Genomic DNA, 17,556 nt, shown 5'->3' with positions numbered 1-17,556 from the left:
ACAAACATTTCACATGTATTTTTTACTGAGATTCTCCAGTTAACTTTTTGTTGCATTTGCTTTATCATTTCCTCTCTCCAAATATTTGCACATAATTTTTTCCCCCTGAACTATATGGGAGTGAGCTGTATTGTCTTTATCTCTTCTGTTTTGTATTCCTAGGAGTGTGACATCCTCTTAGTGTCACCACAGTACAGTGACTAACATTGATTTAAGGCAGTACCATATTCTGGTTTTGGTACTTGATCCTGTAATGTCCTGTGTAACGTTTTAGTTCAAGGACATGAATTTTAAGGTGACTTTTTTTGTTAGGATTTTTTTTGTCCACAGATACTCATAGCAGAGTTTCATGTAAGATGATGGAGTAGGAGCCTGTCCATCTCTTCTGTATGCTCTGCTCTTCACTGATAAAGTGCCCCTTTTGCTCAGTTCTCTGACCCCTGCTAAGGGTTATTTGTTTTTCTAAGAAATGCATTCCATTCTCAACCTTGTCTGTATTTTTTTTTTTTTTATTTTTTGTGGTCTATACAGCAGCCTTACCATTTTATTTTGTCATCATATTTTATTACAGAGCTCATTGAAAGCTCCCTTGTGTCCTGATGTCATTCATACTAAATGCTGTGCCTGTTTTTCTTCTCAACTTTTTATTATAAAAATAACTATGTTAAATGGATTGTTGTAGTATTGATATACCAGTTACCTGGATTTAATAATTTTTTACTTTACCATATTAATTTTAAAAAACTTTTTAATTTACTGCCTCTTTCAAGGGTTCTATTCTCCAATGATCATGTTGGTAATTTGACTATCAGTAGGGCTCCTCTCTAGAGCAACACCATCTGGTAGATACATACATATGGGTATGTATGGTGTTTTTCTTTGTTTTGCCAGAAGATGCATGTGCTTGCCAGAGAGAGCGAGCAAGGAAGGGAGTGAGAGTGAGCAAGGATACCCCTAAATGGGGTTTGATCACAGTCCTTTTACTGTTTCTCTACCCCGTCAGGACCTGAGGCATGCACACACATGGGCCCAGTGTGTTTTTCGAGCCACTGGGGCCAGGATTCAAACTAGTCAGCTGTGTGGGATCCAGCTTCAATGCACTGTGCTTAACTACTGTGCTACAGGCTGGTCCTCAAAAACAAAAACCAAAAATTGTTTTGCTGCTGGGGCTGTGTACTCATTGAAGAAAGAGAATGCATGCAATAAAGTACCTCCATGGGGCATGGTCATGTCACAGTCCTGTCTCCTTCAGTCCCTCATTTTGGATTTTTGGCACACTCATACATGAGCTTGGTATGTTTTTCCAGCTACCGAGTTCAGGATTCAAACTGTGCTCTTGATCACGTGGGACCCAGCCATCCTAACCGCCAGGCTAGAGACTAGCACCAAAAGCTTTTAAATTAATATTTTAAAGTAAATGATAGATCTCTCTATGATAGTGTATGTACTGCTACAAAATGATGGTGTGTGTCTATATAATCACTCTTCTGGTTTTTGGTTGTTTTGTTTGTTTGTTTCACCATTTCTTCCTTGAGAGAGAGAACCTCTATTAGGGTCTTGACATCATGAACCATCTCCAACTGACTCCAGATAACAGGCATGTGGATGCCTGGAGTACTCAGATCACACATGTGAACCTGACTGAACCTGGTCATGTGGGCCAGCTTCGCAGACATCCCCTTTTACCACTGTACCACCATCCAACCCCATCATAATTCTGTTTTATACCTAACAATGTTAAGAGCACTTCACTAATGACATCTAACATGTTAGTACATACTTCATGTTTCACAATTACTTTTATTCACACCTGGACCCAGTTAGAGTATAGACATCATGTTTAGGCATTTTATGTCATGTTATTTTTTTTTTTTATTTTTACATTTTTCCACAAAAACATAGCAAAAAAATTTTTGTTCATACTCCATAGTTCTTGACAGTTAATAAACAACTTTCAAAATTTTAAAAAACTGAATTTTAAAGATAACGTTGAAAATATTTGTTATAATTTTGTTTGTGACTCTATAACAACAGAGACAGGATAGTTTAAAATATTTACATGTCATCTGTTGAAAAGCAAGCGCTTAGCACACAAGTAACACATAAACCTTCTCAATTCAACCTTGCCTACCAAGTATTCTGTGATATACCATCTGCTAGCAAAGATCAACCTCATTTTATTCCTTCAAAGTCTTCCTCAAGATAATTCTCTGGTTGTGGTTGCTCTTTTGTAGGTGTTAGGTCTTTTTAATTCACTTTAAAAAAAATTTTTTTTTGTTTGGAGAGGTTTTTGCTATAAGGTGTATGCACTTGCCAAAAAGAGAGACAGAAAGTGAGAAATCACCCCCGGGGGTGATGGCCACACCACAATCCCTTCTCCTCCTCCATTCTCCTCTCAGGATCTTGGGCACGCACACACATGTGCCCAGTGTGAACTTAAGCCACCGGGTCCGGGACTCGAACCGCGGTCGACTATGTGGGAGTCCAGTGACATAGCCATTACGCCAACTGCTGGTCCTTTTACTTTTGTTTTCAATAGCGTCCCTAAATGCTTGTAAAGTGCCCACCATAATTAGATACTTGAGTGAAAGGGTGAATGAATACACTTTGGTTATAGATCCTGCACTGTGGAAATCTGTTTTTCAGTTAAGTGTTTAATCAAACAGTTTATATAGTTCCAAAATAGCGATAGTCTTACATATTGGATTAGATCATTTAGTACTCTAGGTGGAGGTGATTTAAGCTATTTTCTTTTTTAAAGAATTATTTAATATTTATTTAGTTAGTTTAGTTTGACCAGAGAGGGACAGAATGAGAAAAAGAAAGGGAAATTGAGAAAGCGTGCTTCCTAGTTGGGGACTTGAACCTCGGTTAGCCATGTGGGAGTCCAGCACCCTTAACCACCAAGCCTCCTGATGGTCCCTAAGCCCTCATTTTTAACCTAGCTAACAAAGATGTCAAAAAACCTTACTAGGAGGGAACCAGCAGTTAGCGTAATGGCTATGTTGCTGGACTCCCACGTAGTCGACCGCGGTTCGCGTCTCGGACCCGGTGGCTTAAATCTCATGCCGGGCGCGTGTGCGTGCGTGCCCAAGATCCCGAGAGGAGAATGGAGGAGAAGGGATTGCGGCGTGACCATCCCCCCTGGGGGGTGATTTCTCGCTTTCTGTCTCTATGTCTCTGTCTGTCTGGCGAGCGCACGCGCCCTATAGTGAAAACTTCTCCAAAAACAAACAAACAAACAAACAAAAAAAAAACCTTACTAGGAAAAAAATGCAGTCATTGAAAGCACTATGAAGACTCCAGTGGGAGCTATTTTCTGCTTTTTTCTTTTTTTGGAAAGGGTTTTTGCTATAGGATGAGTGCACTCGCCAGAAAGACAGAGAGACAGAGAGACACAACAGAAAGCAAGAAATTACCACCCTGGGGGGATGACCACGCTGCAATCCCTTCTCCTCCATTCTCCTCTCAGGATCTTGGGCATGCACAAACACGTGCCCATCATGAGTCCAGGACTCGAACCACAGTCGACTACGTGGGAGTCCAGCGACATAGCCATTATGCTAACTGCTGGTCCCTGCTTTTTTCCTCATGCATGTTTATTTCTGCCTTTCCTACTGCCCACTGTTCTGAGGGGTCAGTTTGACCTAGGAGATTTGCAGTTTGTGTAAACAAAGTGAGCAGATGCTATAGCTGTAAACAAATGAGCAGTCTGGCAAGTGCTGGGAAAAGCCCCCAGGCTCAGAAGTTGCCTGTCAGATATGTACTTGGTTTTGAACAATGTGTGACCATCTGTTCTATTTATGTTGCTGGTCTTAAACATGGAAAGGTGATACACAAGGAGTGTGAGAACTCCGTGCTACCCCTCCTTCTAGAGCACTTAAGCACACTTGGAGTCTGTTTAATATTCCCTTGCTTTGGTTGTGGTGGAGAAACCACTCACAGTGACCTTGCAGTGCCCTGATGCAGGGCATGAGTTCATACTTCGTGCCATGGAAGTGTTTGTTCCACTCTATACCTGGAGTGGGATCTCCTGATGGGCACCACACCAATCAGTTGATGAGTTGGAGAGCATGCTCAGGGGAGTGTAGTGGGAGGTCAGAGCTGATTCCTTGAGTCTTGACTGCTTGACATGGCAGTTCCTATGTCTGGATCCCCCAGAACTGCCCATTCTGCAACTCTACTGTGAAGTGGAGCAGACATTTACCACGTGCACATAAGGTGATCTTCATGCTAGGAAAGATGCTATACAAAGTGTTCCCCCTTCTTTTACAGGTACTTAGTGACTTTTAGCCCTCTCATGGACACTCAGGATGACCCTCAGGCCATAATCATCTGGGACATCCTTACCGGGCACAAGAAGAGAGGTTTTCATTGTGAAAGCTCAGCCCATTGGCCTATTTTTAAGTAAGTAGACTAGAGCGAAGACCTATTTGTAGCCTTTTCTGTTTTCCTTGAAATAACTTGGCACTTCTTTTCTTCTTAGGTGGAGCCATGATGGTAAATTCTTTGCCAGAATGACACTTGATACCCTTAGCATTTATGAAACTCCTGTAAGTAATTTTATTATTGAAAACATAAATTACTCTTCAGTTGCTTATACTCTTTAGTAATTTTGCTTGAGGATGTAATACCTTTCCTTAATTTTGTGCAAGAATGTAGGAGGAGGAACATTAGCATATATATAATAAAGGTATATTCTCATGTGGATAGTGCTCTTTAATCATGCTTGCTCCCACTTCTGCTACCACAGGGATTAGGGATTGAAGATAATGAAATGAGTTACAGAAATGTGAATTTGCTGCTGGGGGGGTGAATTATTTGTTCCTCTGTCTTGATATTTACACTGCTCCATGGACAAACTCACATCTCAATCTCCTCATTACCCTTCTTAAAAATAAAATGTATGCATTGTTGAGACATTGATACAACTTGACTCAACTGTGACCCTTTTTTTTTTTTTTTTTTGGGCAGTCTATGGGTCTTTTGGACAAGAAGAGTTTAAAGATCTCTGGAATAAAGTAAGTGATTCATTCATTTATTTTAATTTGACCAGAGAGAGAGAGAGAGAGGGAAAGTGAGAAAGCAAGCCACCAGGTCCGGGACTCAAAACTGCTGTTGGCCATGTAGAGTCCAGCACCTTAACCACATGCCACCTGCTAGTCCCCTAATAACCTCTTACAGGCTCCACATCATGTCATCATCATGGAGATGAAGTTTTCAACATGTAAATTAGGGGCGGGGCATAAATGTTATTTTGTTGCAGTTGTTCTTTGTTTGCTCTCCTTCCCTTAGAACTTAGTTCTTAAAACATTTGAGAAAAACAATGTCATAGGCACATGCACACCCCATGTGTTTGGGCAGGTCTCTGTATGCAAATCCAAACCCTTCCCATACGTGTCAGCTTTACAGGATTTGCACTACCACTACACCACTGTTTAGCTCCTGAAATATTATAGAACACCAGTAAATGGTGAAAGATTAGAATAACTGAAAGAAAAAATTAATGAACTAGATGATAGATCTGGGAAATTTACCCATATTTACTACAAAGAGATAAATAACCAAAAGAAGTTTTTGAATCTCTGCAAAACATTACTACAGGTTTCTCTTCAACAAAACAGAGTCTGTCTCTAGATGTTATGTATTCAATCTATAACAGATTTCAACAAGTACTCTAGTAGTTACCACTATTAATATTCTCAGGTATTACCTGAAACTATCATAGAAAATATTTCCAGGGTACAGGTAGTAGAATAATAAAGGTGACTTTGAAATTGTTAAAGTTAAGAACTTTCATATATCCTACAATGTCAAAATTTTGACTTTAGAACTTGATGAATGTGATAGCAGACTTTTAAAATGGATCCTGGTGTTCCTATCCTAATATAATCTCCTCTCTTTAGGTATGGACTGATTTTATTGACTTGCTTCTAATGAATAACATAAGTAGAAGCAATGGAATGTTACTTTCAATACTGGTTTATATAAAGACTATTGCTACAACTTATATTCTCTCCCTTTGATCATCAGCTGTCATTACAAGGACTTTCAGACAACCTATCAGGAAGCCCTTATGGCGAAGAATTGAGACCTGACATAAGCTACTTGAGTAAGCTTGGAAACAAATTCCTTCTCTAACCCATGCCCACCAAATCATCATATAATACCACATAAATAATCAAAAAGTTATCTAAATCCTCATAATAGACCTTAGCCAGAATAATCTATTTTTGCTGTTGCTAGACTCTTGATCTATAGGAAGTATGAAATAATTAATGTTTGTTGTTTTAAACTTCTAAGTTTGGGTATCTTATAGTCCATTTGTGCTGCTATAATAAAATACCTTAAACTATAAACAACAGAAATTGATTTCTTACTATTCTAGAGGCCCAGAATCCAAAATCAAGTTCCCAGTATTTGATGTCTGGTGAGGGCCTTCTTGCTGCATACTTCCTTGTTGGAAAGTGTAAACATTCTATCCTCACATTTCAGAAAGCAGAGGGCAAAAAGGAATTAAGATAGCTCCCTCCAGGCCTTTTATAAGGCAGAAATCTCACGACTTAATCATTTCCCAAAAAACCCCCCACCTCATAACCCCCAACCATAGCATAGAATACGTTTCAAATAAGAATTTTGGGAGGCACACATTCAAACCATAATAGGGGATAATTTGTTACACAGCGAAAGATAGTTTCTTAATATGAATAAGAGGTACTTTGACTTTAACTATTATTAGCATTAGTATCACAATATTCATGATGGAATGTTCAATAATTTCACCTAATAGAGTTTTTAAAGAATATGATTTTCCACAAATCAGTATTACAGATATTAACATTTTATATTAATTAAATAAGCATAAAAATTTGTTTTTTTCTCCGATTTTCATAAATGGCTAAGAAGTGTAATGGATATGCCATGTATTTGTTCCTTGAAAAAATCTGATCTAAAGATAAGGGATAAAATAAGTTATATTAGGTTAGAACATCTATAATACTGATGTTGAAAATACTGTCCATCTCTACATATGTTAAAGCATTGCATGATTACTTCTTTTTAAAATTTAGTACCAGTTAAACATGTTTGTTTTATAATTTCATCATTTTTTTCCCATCAATCAATCAATGCTTTATTGCCTTATCCTAAGTTAGTCTTTTAAGTAGGTTCTCATAATACATTTGTTAGGAAACAAAAGACTCTGTTCACGTGTAATTAACTGTCTAAAGAAGCAAACATCATCCAGTCACACTGGCACAGTGATAACACAATGTTCCACAATGCCAAGGCCATCTGAAAAGGGCTGTTTTTGCCTCCTGAGGGCTCTCCGTGCCTTCCAAGTACACATACAGCACATGTACATGATCCTGCCTGGCTGAGGCTGGGAGTAGGATCACAGTATGAGACTCTATTGGGGGTCTCTCTTCCCTCTCTCTGTCTGTCTGTCTTCCTCTCTCATGGGATAAATAATTTAAAAAAATAAAAAGAAAAGAACATTAAACAACTAATCATATGTAAAAAAATGATTAGGTAGTAAATTTCAACCAACATCTTAAAATGGCATGTTAAGATATTAAAGACAGGGAAAAGGGCCTGAACAAAATAAGAATTTTCAGAGAAGGTTTATAAAAGAACTAGTTAAACACCACTACCACAAGAGTAGAAAGGGAAGACCCAGCCATGGTAGCATGCACTGGTAAGACACTACTGCTTCACTGACTGAGGTTACATGGCAAGTCTAGGTTGATGCTTGGCCTACTCTTTAAAGCTAGGCATGATCGTGTATGCCTATAGTTTCAGGTACGTGGGAAGCTGAGACAGGTGAATCATGACAAAACAAAAATCTGTACAAGAAAAAAATTTTAAAAGTAGACAGGGATGGGATGGTGTAATAACAGATGGTGTAATGGTTATGTTGCTGGACTGCCATGGAGTCGACCATGGTTCAAATCCTGGACCAGGTGGCTTCAAACTCACACCAGGTGTATTTGCATGTGTGCTCAAAATCTGGAGAGGAGAATGGAGAAGAGATTGTGGTGTGGTCATTCCCTGCGGGATGAGTTCTCGCTTTCTGTCTCTCTATCATTCAGGTGAGAACACATGCTCTATAGCAAAAAAATCTCTCTTTTTTTTTTTTTAAAAAAAAAGGTAGACAGGGATTAAAAGTAGATGGGACCAGCAGATGGCATAGCAGTTATTTGGCTGGACTCTCATGTAGTAAACGTGGTTCAAGTCCTGAACACAGCTGCTTAAAACTCATGCTGGGCATGTGTGAGTGCATGCCTAAAATCCCAAGAGGAGAATAGAAAAGGGATTGCAACATAACCATCCCTCTTGAGGGTGACTTCTAGCTTTCTGTTTCTCTGTCTCTCTGTCTCTCTGGCATGTGTACGCACCCATAGCAAAACTCTTAAAAACAAAACAAAACAAAACACCAGTAAAAAAAACTGCTGTGTTGTTGAGTCTCCTTACTTCTTTCAGGGGAAAAAGATGTGGGATGGTGTCTGTCTCTAACATCAAACTTAATTAGAAAGACTTTAATGAGTGCCCTCAGGGAGTTTGATCCTTCCATCTTATAGTTGGGAGTTGCAACAGATGATGTTTTACTGCCACTTAGAAAACATTACAGGCAAGATACCATTGGTTCATGGTAGGAAAAAAGAAGGTGACTGGTTGGGATGGGCCTTATTCACAGAATGTAGTAAAGAAAAGATGTTTGAGAGTTTTCAATAGACAAGATGTGGGTCACAGAAGGAAAAAAGTCAGTGTTGAGTCATGTTAGAGCCTATCTCACAAAGGCTATCTAAAGAATGAACTGGCTACAATAAAGAAAGTTAAAAAGCCAACCTTGGGTTTCCAAATATTAGAAAATAAGTAAACAATAGGTCAAGGTACCACCTACATCAATATATAATAAATCAGGGACCAGCAGTTGGCATAATGGCTATGTCGCTGGACTCCCATGTAGTCGACCATGGTTCAAGCCCTGGACCTGTTAGCTTAAACTCACGCATGTGTGTGTGTGTGTGCCCAAGATCCTGAAAGGAGGATGAAGGAGAAGGGATTGCAGCCGGACCCGGTGGCTTAAATCTCACGCCGGGCGCGTGTGCGTGCGTGCCCAAGATCCCGAGAGGAGAATGGAGGAGAAGGGATTGCGGCGTGACCATCCCCCCTGGGGGGTGATTTCTCGCTTTCTGTCTCTATGTCTCTGTCTGTCTGGCGAGCGCACGCGCCCTATAGTGAAAACTTCTCCAAAAACAAACAAACAAACAAACAAAAAAAAAACCTTACTAGGAAAAAAATGCAGTCATTGAAAGCACTATGAAGACTCCAGTGGGAGCTATTTTCTGCTTTTTTCTTTTTTTGGAAAGGGTTTTTGCTATAGGATGAGTGCACTCGCCAGAAAGACAGAGAGACAGAGAGACACAACAGAAAGCAAGAAATTACCCCCCTGGGGGGATGACCACGCTGCAATCCCTTCTCCTCCATTCTCCTCTCAGGATCTTGGGCATGCACAAACACGTGCCCATCATGAGTCCAGGACTCGAACCACAGTCGACTACGTGGGAGTCCAGCGACATAGCCATTATGCTAACTGCTGGTCCCTGCTTTTTTCCTCATGCATGTTTATTTCTGCCTTTCCTACTGCCCACTGTTCTGAGGGGTCAGTTTGACCTAGGAGATTTGCAGTTTGTGTAAACAAAGTGAGCAGATGCTATAGCTGTAAACAAATGAGCAGTCTGGCAAGTGCTGGGAAAAGCCCCCAGGCTCAGAAGTTGCCTGTCAGATATGTACTTGGTTTTGAACAATGTGTGACCATCTGTTCTATTTATGTTGCTGGTCTTAAACATGGAAAGGTGATACACAAGGAGTGTGAGAACTCCGTGCTACCCCTCCTTCTAGAGCACTTAAGCACACTTGGAGTCTGTTTAATATTCCCTTGCTTTGGTTGTGGTGGAGAAACCACTCACAGTGACCTTGCAGTGCCCTGATGCAGGGCATGAGTTCATACTTCGTGCCATGGAAGTGTTTGTTCCACTCTATACCTGGAGTGGGATCTCCTGATGGGCACCACACCAATCAGTTGATGAGTTGGAGAGCATGCTCAGGGGAGTGTAGTGGGAGGTCAGAGCTGATTCCTTGAGTCTTGACTGCTTGACATGGCAGTTCCTATGTCTGGATCCCCCAGAACTGCCCATTCTGCAACTCTACTGTGAAGTGGAGCAGACATTTACCACGTGCACATAAGGTGATCTTCATGCTAGGAAAGATGCTATACAAAGTGTTCCCCCTTCTTTTACAGGTACTTAGTGACTTTTAGCCCTCTCATGGACACTCAGGATGACCCTCAGGCCATAATCATCTGGGACATCCTTACCGGGCACAAGAAGAGAGGTTTTCATTGTGAAAGCTCAGCCCATTGGCCTATTTTTAAGTAAGTAGACTAGAGCGAAGACCTATTTGTAGCCTTTTCTGTTTTCCTTGAAATAACTTGGCACTTCTTTTCTTCTTAGGTGGAGCCATGATGGTAAATTCTTTGCCAGAATGACACTTGATACCCTTAGCATTTATGAAACTCCTGTAAGTAATTTTATTATTGAAAACATAAATTACTCTTCAGTTGCTTATACTCTTTAGTAATTTTGCTTGAGGATGTAATACCTTTCCTTAATTTTGTGCAAGAATGTAGGAGGAGGAACATTAGCATATATATAATAAAGGTATATTCTCATGTGGATAGTGCTCTTTAATCATGCTTGCTCCCACTTCTGCTACCACAGGGATTAGGGATTGAAGATAATGAAATGAGTTACAGAAATGTGAATTTGCTGCTGGGGGGGTGAATTATTTGTTCCTCTGTCTTGATATTTACACTGCTCCATGGACAAACTCACATCTCAATCTCCTCATTACCCTTCTTAAAAATAAAATGTATGCATTGTTGAGACATTGATACAACTTGACTCAACTGTGACCCTTTTTTTTTTTTTTTTTGGGGCAGTCTATGGGTCTTTTGGACAAGAAGAGTTTAAAGATCTCTGGAATAAAGTAAGTGATTCATTCATTTATTTTAATTTGACCAGAGAGAGAGAGAGAGAGGGAAAGTGAGAAAGCAAGCCACCAGGTCCGGGACTCAAAACTGCTGTTGGCCATGTAGAGTCCAGCACCTTAACCACATGCCACCTGCTAGTCCCCTAATAACCTCTTACAGGCTCCACATCATGTCATCATCATGGAGATGAAGTTTTCAACATGTAAATTAGGGGCGGGGCATAAATGTTATTTTGTTGCAGTTGTTCTTTGTTTGCTCTCCTTCCCTTAGAACTTAGTTCTTAAAACATTTGAGAAAAACAATGTGTAATGGGTTCTAAACAGAAAGTGGCACAGGAGGGCTGGAACTGACTACTAACTAGGCTATGTGTGGACCCCTCCACTCTCACGGCTCTCACTTTGAACTTTCCTTTCTTGCACACATAATCTTGGAGGCTGAAGAGTCTTGAGTCTGCTTCATTTCATGTATCCTGTCTTTGAACCACCTGAGGGACAGAGGTTACAGGGAATTTGATTTTGTTTTGTTTTGCTGTAGGGGGTGTGCATTCACCAGAGAGAAACAGGAGAGAGAGGGGGGGGAAAGTAAGAAGTCAGCCCCAGGGACCAGCAGTTAGCATAATGGCTATGTCTCTGAACTCCCATGTTGTCGACCACGGTTTGAGTCCCGGACCCGGTGGCTTAAAACTCACGCTGGGCGCGTGTGCGGGCGTGCCCAAGATCCTGAGAGGAGAATGGAGGAGAAGGGATTGTGGCATGGCCATCCCCCCTGGGGGGGCAACTTCTCGGTTTCTATATATCTCAGTCTCTCTGCTTTTCTGGCAAGCACATGCACCCTATAGCAAAAAAAAAAAAAAAAACTCTTCAAAAAATAAAGTCACCCCCCAGCAGGGATGGCCATGCCATCCCAGTCTCCTCTTGGGATTTTGGGCACATATGCAAGCGTGCCTACTGTGATTTTCAAGCCACTGAGTACAATATTCAAACTGCGCAGCTAGCCATGTGGGATCTAGCACCTTAACCTTCAGGCCACTGCTGGCCCCAGGTTTCAGCTTTTTCAGGGAAAAGCGTTATTCTGCTAATTGTAGTGTGGGATTGGGTGGGTTTCGTTGAATTACAGTTTATTTTCACTTTCAAAGAAGAGTAGGCATGTTCTTATTTATCCAAAAACTTTTGGTGCTGGTTGATCTCACAGCTGCAAACTGCCAGGGACATTCATATTCCTTAATTGCTTTTATCCTTGGCATTCTTTTGGCTTAAAATTAAAATACAGGGTGTTGGTTCTCGTAAAATGCAGTACAGAGAGACTGTAATGTTTATAAAGATTTTTTCACATACATGATCTCATGAATTGTTAGTCACAGCAGTTGTACTGAGCAATTTATACAGAAGAGGGAATTGGCCTTATTCTTCCTCGGGCCTCTTTTTGGAGAGGTTTTTGCTATAGGGTGCTTGTGCTTGCCAGAAAGACAGAGAGACAGAGAGACAGAAAGCTGTAACCTCTGCCCCTTAGAAATCACCCCCCACGCTACAATCTCTTCTCCATTCTCCTTGGGATCTTGGGCACTCATGCACACATACCCAGTGTGAGTTTAAGCCACCGGGTCTGGAACTCGAAATGCGGTCGACTACATGGGACATAGCCATTACACCAACTGCTGGTCCCCTTCCTCAGGCCTCTTAAATGCTTTTGCACCTTATTTAACCTTTAGATATTATATAAGTGGATCCATCAGCCTAAAATTTATTTTACTTGCCTTGGAGCAGCGTGTGATGTGAAGCCTGGGCTGGAGTCCATGTTACTTTACTTTGTAACAGTGGGTAGGCCTGTTAGCATCTGTCACTGTTTCCTCACTGTTGATGTAATAACTTATTGGAATAATTATGTGGACAAACTAGGCTGCACACCAGTGCCTACAACAGTGCTTGTGCGCAGTAAATTCTCGATGATGCGTTAGCTGCTTCTGTTGGTGGTGGGCAGACCAGCGTTGCACTTTTATACAGTAAACAGAATTTTTTTCTGCTCTTCACCACTTAGTCTTTGTATAACATTTTCTTTCCTTCTGCAGAGACTTTTCTTGGTCTCCTGGTGGCAATATAATAGCCTTTTGGGTACCTGAAGACAAAGATATTCCAGCGAGGGTGACCTTGATGCAGCTTCCTACCAGACAAGAGATCCGAGTTAGGAATCTGTTTAATGTTGTGGATTGTAAGCTACACTGGCAAAAAAATGGAGATTATTTGTGTGTTAAAGTAGATAGGACTCCAAAAGGCACCCAGGTAAGTGAATGTCCTTGTCATTCCTTATACTTAGCGCTAAACCAGCTATCATTTGTTTGGAGGATGTTAATGAATCTTCTGTTCAGATTTGTGACTTATTTTCAGACCTAATACCTAAGTAGTTAGCTAACTTGTCATAGCTAGAGCTTTTTGCATATTTTAGTTAGAGTATAATTTGTTTTTGTTTTTAACTTGCTAGAGGGGCCACGTACACTTGCCAAACAAAATACCAGGGTTGGTAGGTGGTGAGAAAGCACCCTCCATGGGGTATGGTCACACTGCAACCCCTTGTTCCGGGATTTTGAACACACAGGCACAACACACCCAGCATGCTTCTCAAGCTGCTGGGTCTAGGATTCTAACCATGTGGTCTTGTGGGATCAGGCCATCTCAACTACCATGCTAGCCCATAATTTATTTTTTAAATAAAACATTTGAATAGGCAGTAATACTCCCACAGTTAAGAATTTACAAGGGAATATAGTGAAGTCTTTGGGTACCACCTTCATTTTGTATTTGCAGTTAAAATGGTTTTTGGTTCAGTGGTTACATAGCTGGACTCTCACATAGCCGACTGTGGTTTGAGTGCCAGACCAGTGGCTTCAAAATCACACTGGGTGCATGTGTGTGCTTGCCCAAAATCCTGGGAGGCTAAAGGATTGTGGTGTGGCCATCCTCCTTGCGGGGGGGGGTGATTTCTCACTTTCCCTCTGACTGTCTCTGTCTCTCTCTCCGGCAGGCACACATGCCTTAAGGCAAAAGGAAAAAAATTTTTTTTCCCCTTTAGTTTTGCTGTAGTGCAAATGTGCTCACTGGAGAGATGGGGATGGTGGTGGGGTGGGGGGAATAGATACCTCCTGGAGGGATGGACATTGCACATCCTTCATAATCCTGAGATTGTGCCCAGCCTATCCCTGAAGCTACCGGGTCCATGACTTTGAACGGCATAGTCGGCCATGTGAGATTCAGTTATCTTTACTGTCACACCTCTGGATGGCCCTTAAGATAAATAATTTTTTTTTTTTTTTTTTTTTTAGTTTTGCTTTTTAAATTTTTTATAATTGCCAGGGAGCATGTTTGCTCACCAGAGGGAGAAAGTACTCTTCCTGCCCTGCCAACAAGATGTGGTCAGGCCTCCCTCCATTTCTTCTTCCCGGACTTTGGGTACACGTGCATACATGCCTAGTGTACTTTTCAAGCCACCATGGCTGGAATTTGAACAAGGACAGCTGTGTAATATCCTGCTCCTTTACCATGAAGCTAGAAGCCAGCCCACTATAATTTTTTTCTAATGAAAATACTCATCTTATTTTGCATTACACCAGTTTTTAAATTGGGCCAGCATATGGCACAGAGGTAAAGGCAGCTGGATCCCACATAGCCTGACGACTCAGTGGTTTGAGTCCTGGGCCCAGTACCTTAAAAGTCACACTAAGCACATATGTGTGTGTGCTCTAAATCCCAAGAGGAGAATGGAGAAGAGATTGTGGTGTGGCCATCCCCACTGGGGGATAACTTCTCACCTTCCCCCTTTCCCTCTCTGCCCCTGTCTCTCTCTGGAGAGCACGTGTGCCCTCTTGCAAAAATAATAAAATAATTCTTTTTAAATTAGGAATTCAGGTACTATAAAACTCAATTCTTTTTTTTTTTAAAGAATTATTCAGTTTTATTTATTATTAAGTTTTAATTTGCTATAGAACACTTGTACTCATGGGAGGGAGTGGGGGAGAGGGGAGAAAGTGGAAAAAGCAAGATCAGATCTGGGACTCAAACTGTGGTTGGCCATTTGGAGTCCAGCACTTTAACCACCACGCTACCTGCTGGCCCCCAAACTTCTTTCTGTTAAAGCAGTGAGCCAATTCAATGACTTTTTAAAAGTATATTTATAATAATACACAGTCATCACCACTTATTCCAGAACATTTTTAACACCACGAAAAGAAACTCCATATGTATTGGCAGTTACTATCTACTCCCCATGCACCCTAACTCCTGGAATCCATTAATCTTCTTTGTCTCTGAATTTCCCCATTCCAGGTCTTTCATAAAGGTGGAACCATCCATTGTGTTGTCTTTAGTGCCTGGCATCTCCCACTGAGCATGTCTTTGTAGTTCATTGACATCGTAGCAGGAGTCAGAGCTCTCCTTTTCTTAGCTGTTGTATGGATATACCACATTTTGTTGATCCTTTATCCATTGCTGGACATTTGGGTTATTTTTGCTTTTTGGTTATTATAAATAGTGTAGCATCTTTTTTGGCACTTGGGAGATCTTGGCCACAGAATATTGCACTGTATTGAAATAATTTAATAGTCTCCATTAATGGATTTTTAGGGCACCTCATAATGCTGACGAACAAGCTATAGCGAGTATCCTCAGACCTATTTGTACATCAGTATAATCGTTACAGCAGTTTTCTTAAAGTAGAATTGGGGTCAGAGAAAGTGTGTGTCTGTACCTCCAAATTGTTCTCTGTACAGATTGTACCACGTTATACCTCTGTCAGCTTTATTAAGTGCTTGTATCATCATAAGGGGTGTCACTTTAATCACTTCACATATTCGTGCCTTTTCAGGTATATGGATTTAATTTTTTTAAAGAATTATTTAGTTTATTTTAATTTAATTTTTTATTCTCAAGTTGCCCCCCCCCCCAATTCATGAAAGAGCACATGTGTGCACCATGACAAAGAGGGAGACCCCCCTCACATGGTGCAGTCCCTTTCTAATAGTCCTCCAGCCTGTAGATCCTGAATGAGGCTGACCAGGTCAGGGATTCAAACCACAGTAGCTTTGTGGGATCTGGTTTCTCTTAGGCAGCACATCGTTGCTGTACCTCAGTTACGTCTAAGTTTTCATTTTATTTTTTTCTTATGCTTTCAATCTGTTTATTTGTTTGTTTGCTTGTTTGTTTTAAACAGGGTGTTGTCACAAATTTTGAAATTTTCCGAATGAGGGAAAAGCAGGTACCTGTTGATGTGGTTGAAATGAAAGGTAAGTTCATTTAGTTATTTTGTACATGAACGGGCCTTATGTGCTGCCTTACAGCTAGCTTTTAAAGCCAGTGCGAATTAATGACCTGAGCAATGGGGTCAGACTTTAGACTCCCACTGTGAACAGCCAACTCTGAATTATAAAGTGTTTTTATAAGTTTACATTTTCCTTTTCAACCTCAGTGTCCCATGTTTTCAATTGAAGGTTGCCTACTTTGTTTTCACAGCACTGTTATACGTAGCAGGGCCTCTAGTCACTTTGCATACTTAGAGGAAAATGTGCAAAGGGTGGATTATCATTCCACATTCAGAGACACTTAGTAAAAGAGTTCTAGTTCTTTTTCTTTCTTTCTTTCCTTTTTAATGAGAAAGTGCACAGGGGCTGGAGGAGGGAGGATAGTTTTTTCTGATAGTTTTGTTATTTAGTGATCCTCCTGCCCCAGCCTCCTAATGTGTTAGAACATGCACAGGACACTGTGCCCAGTCTAAGTTAGTCTAGACTGAACTAACCTCCCATGTGGCCTCTTGCACATTGTTTATGCTGCTGTAGCTACACCTTTAAAATTTTTTTTTTCTTTAAAGAATTATTTTAACTTTATTTATTTTTAAATTTGACCAGAGAGGGACACAGTAGGAGAGAGAGAGAGGGAAAGTAAAAAAGCAAGCCTGCAGGTCCAGGACTCAAACCACAGTCGGCCACATGGGAGTCCAGTGCTCTTAACTGTCACGCCACCTGCGTGCCCTGTTTTTAAAACATTTTTACAATGGGGTCTTGCTGTCTTGAATTTCCTGCTTCTGTCTCCCTAGTAGTTGAGATTACAGGCACATGCCACTGTGCCCCACCTTTATGGTGGCCAGGGATTAACCCATTTGATCTCTGCCTGTTGATGTCACATGTCAGCCAGCATGTGCCACTGTGGTTGGGCCAGAACTGTTCATCTTACTGTGAAACATAGCTTCTCAGTTCAGTAGGATTTGTTGTTTTCTGCTTTCTTTCCTTCTAAGGGTATGTTTGTTGATTTTGGTTGTTCCTTGAGTGTGTTCATTGATATTTGTAGGTTTTTGTTTTGTTTTGTTTTGTTTTGTTTTGAGAGATTTTTGCTATAGGGCATGTGTGCTCATCCAGAGAGACAGAGACAAAGTGAGAAATCACCCCCTAGTGGGGATGGCCACACTGCAATTCCTTTTTCCTACAATTCTCCTCTTGGGCTTTTGGGCACCTAAGAACACATAAC

The 17,556-nt window shown here is 40.9% G+C and overlaps 1 protein-coding gene across 1 annotated transcript in view; it reads left to right on the top strand.

Moving 5' to 3' along the window:
• The window catches only part of EIF3B (eukaryotic translation initiation factor 3 subunit B), a gene marked incomplete at its 5' end in the record, with an annotated part of 45,761 nt that overhangs the window by 17,213 nt on the left and 10,992 nt on the right, over positions 1–17,556 (top strand). Inside the window, 5 exon segments of the mRNA XM_014583950.1 lie at positions 4,276–4,407; positions 4,487–4,553; positions 4,975–5,021; positions 13,119–13,329; positions 16,250–16,322. Of these exon segments, the coding sequence (XP_014439436.1) occupies positions 4,276–4,407; positions 4,487–4,553; positions 4,975–5,021; positions 13,119–13,329; positions 16,250–16,322 (530 nt within the window).

This window comes from Tupaia chinensis, unplaced genomic scaffold (genome assembly GCF_000334495.1).
Source record: "Tupaia chinensis unplaced genomic scaffold, TupChi_1.0 Scaffold145208_1, whole genome shotgun sequence".
Lineage (NCBI taxonomy): Eukaryota > Metazoa > Chordata > Mammalia > Scandentia > Tupaiidae > Tupaia > Tupaia belangeri.
This window is presented reverse-complemented; position numbering and strand designations above follow the sequence as displayed.